Below are 2,778 nucleotides of genomic sequence, written 5' to 3' on the forward strand. Positions count from 1 at the left end.
CATAAACATGACACTACCCCCGGGGTTTACACAGACGAGCCGGCGAAGCAAGAAGAGCGCCAGAAGAAAGGGCCCTAGCCGGCGGGGCCCAGCCAGGACAAAAGGAGGTCCCACAAAGCGCCTACACCGGCCGCATTTGCGGTCGGGGTAGACGACGGATGGGGCCCACCTACGAAGGCTGTCCAGGCCTACACGAGATGAGGCAGGATAAAGAGGGATAATCCCCCTCGATCCCAAATCATTGAGGCCAATTTCTAGCCATGGAATAATGGCGTACTGCTCCAAGTATCCACCTAATTTACATCAAATTTGCGAACGTACCATACCACCAATGACAGTCGAACAAACTCGTGATGAAAACTAACCTCACTCAACCTGTTTTAACAATTTGTTTTTCGTTTATACGAACTATTTAATATTATTACTTTAAAAAAATTATTTAAGAGACTACGATATGGAGAACGCTAATGTAGCTAATTTCGTTGTGTTTAAAACAATTTTGTTGTACACTACCTTTATCTTAGCAGCTCCTATTACAACATTTTTTGTATCTAAATTTTTCATTTTTGAAGGTAAGTTGTCTTTTGAGTAAATCTTGTACTTAGCTAAAAATAAAATGTTTTAGGTATTATCGGTACGTCGGATTTAACAGGCAACGTATGGTCCGCAGTTTTAGCTGTAATAATGCTACATATAGCACTTGGCCTTTATATATACAAGGCTTATTATGAGGCTGAAAAAGTAAAACCATTAGAGAAAAAGGACTAGTTCTGAACTGATCGCAGCTTTCTCTAGTATTGGGACTGTGATAATTAGTTAATAGTGATTTTCGATATAGGATTTTTATAAAGTGGTAGATGTAACTTGTATATATTTAATAATTTTAGAAACAATTTGCAAAATATTTTTTTTTTTACAACAAAAACGTTTGTTAATGGCATGTTGAATGTCTGTATGTTGCAGTCCACATTTATTACTGTGCCCTTTATATTTAAATTATCTGGCTGCAATCATTGTTTTACATTTTTTGGTACAAAGCATAAACATGGAATTAATTGTATCATGTGTCGGTATTTAATATTTGCATAGGGTAATTTAATAAATTCTATTCAAAATAAAATGCTATGGTGTTTTTTATAACAAAAGGACTGTTCATCAGTGTTGTTCGAATTGAATCGACTGATTTTTCAGTTGACAAAATTTAGAAGAATAAAAGGTGTATCATAATTGTTTTTACCTACTTGACATTGTTAAACATTCTGATATTTATTAGACTAGTTAAAAGAAAATAAAAAATTACAATAGTTGTAAAAATTTGTAACATTTATAAAACCATACCTGCAAAACACATTTTTTGATAATCATTATTATTTTCTGTATATATTTTAATCCAAATGTTACCTTCCCATTTTTTTGTCCAAACTTTTATGTAAAAGCTATTGGTATATAAATAATATAAATAATTTTATCCACGACTATTGTATAATGTACCCATTATACGTCTGTTTGCTCGACCTTATTAATACCCATTAATCACGGTAGTGATTAATGAGTCATTAATCACTACTGTCAGATGCTTCCTTGATTTAGCTATAATATTATATTGTTCTGCTACAAACAGTCGGTTTTTTTAAATTTTATCGTGTAAACCACTAAATATTTTCAATTCAGTGCTGTACATATAAAAAAAAATAAAAAAGTAAATTTTCCTAGACCAGATTCGAACCCGGGACCAGCGGTTGGAAGGGAAGGAGCATCTACACTGAGCCATCAGCGATTTCGTTGGCGCGTGTCGTATATCTGTTGCTTAACAGACCATGTTTTTCGAAACATTTCATAAATCTAAGTAGCTTTTAAAACAAAACAAATTTGACTCAAACCTGTCAACATTATTGTTTGTGTGCATAGATTTCTCAGTGTTTTGATATTTTGTGTTAAATTGTGTTAAAAAACGAACTAAAAGCAAAAAAAACTTCAACAAAAATATTTAGTAGTCGTGGATAAAGTATAGTATTCTACTCCCGTATAATGGCTATTATCCACTCGGTGATTTAGGCCACTCGCCTGCGGCTCGTGGCCGTAAACTTCACCTCGTGAATAATACCCATCATTATACGCACGTTGAATAATATACTATTTTTATTACATATAAATTAGTGAACAAATAAACCGTGAAACTGAAAAAAGTTCGAATATTGGATTAGTATAATGTATCATACCTCCTGTAACAGAAATTACTTTTTTCTTTATGACAAATCAAACTATTTCAACATAAAAATGTTTTAATAAAAAAAAATATTTGTTTCATCATCTACACATACCCTTGGACTGTGGAAAAACACCCTATATATATATTTTACGTGTATTCATTAAATGACTAATATAAATTTGTGTGGGTATTTGGATCAACTTTTTGTATTTATAGCTATTATTTTATTATTGTAAATGATTTTATGCCAGTTTATGCAGTGGAAAATTACTCGGAATCAAAGCGGAATGCACCGACTTTAAACGATATTCAAATATTTTCGCGCTAAAATTTAAATTTTAATTTGCATATGTACCCCAACCATTCCAGTGGAAGTAATAGTTAGAAACTATGATGACACAAACAAAACAATAATACCAGATGTAACATAAGGTCCATGTTTAAGGGTTGTATAGCAATATAGTGAAAGGAAAATAGGTTGTAAATCAACGACAAAGCGGGGCGAAAACGTCAATCTCGAACCTGAGCGGGAGAGCGAGCCACGAATTATTCAGTTGTGTTTGGTTGTG

At 33.0% G+C, this 2,778-nt stretch overlaps 1 protein-coding gene across 1 annotated transcript; it reads left to right on the forward strand.

Annotated features, from left to right (window-relative positions):
* The first annotated feature begins 343 nt into the window (after positions 1 to 343).
* LOC108911877 (vacuolar ATPase assembly integral membrane protein VMA21 homolog) lies at positions 344 to 1,330 on the forward strand. Its single transcript, XM_018716941.2, has 2 exons — positions 344 to 572; positions 626 to 1,330. The coding sequence occupies exons 1-2, from the start codon at positions 455 to 457 to the stop codon at positions 766 to 768; spliced, it is 261 nt and encodes an 86-aa protein (XP_018572457.1). The 5' UTR covers positions 344 to 454; the 3' UTR covers positions 769 to 1,330.
* Positions 1,331 to 2,778: the final 1,448 nt, after the last annotated feature.

Source organism: Anoplophora glabripennis, unplaced genomic scaffold (assembly GCF_000390285.2).
Source record: "Anoplophora glabripennis isolate ALB-LARVAE unplaced genomic scaffold, Agla_2.0 scaffold539, whole genome shotgun sequence".
In the NCBI taxonomy this organism is placed as follows: domain Eukaryota; kingdom Metazoa; phylum Arthropoda; class Insecta; order Coleoptera; family Cerambycidae; genus Anoplophora; species Anoplophora glabripennis.

Bases quoted from the DNA above. Each gene is read 5' to 3' on its own strand.
- LOC108911877 (XM_018716941.2), top strand. From the start codon at position 455: ATGGAGAACGCTAATGTAGCTAATTTCGTTGTGTTTAAAACAATTTTG. The intron at 573-625 runs GTAAGTTGTCTT...AAAATGTTTTAG, and splicing joins TAAATTTTTCATTTTTGAAG to GTATTATCGGTACGTCGGAT.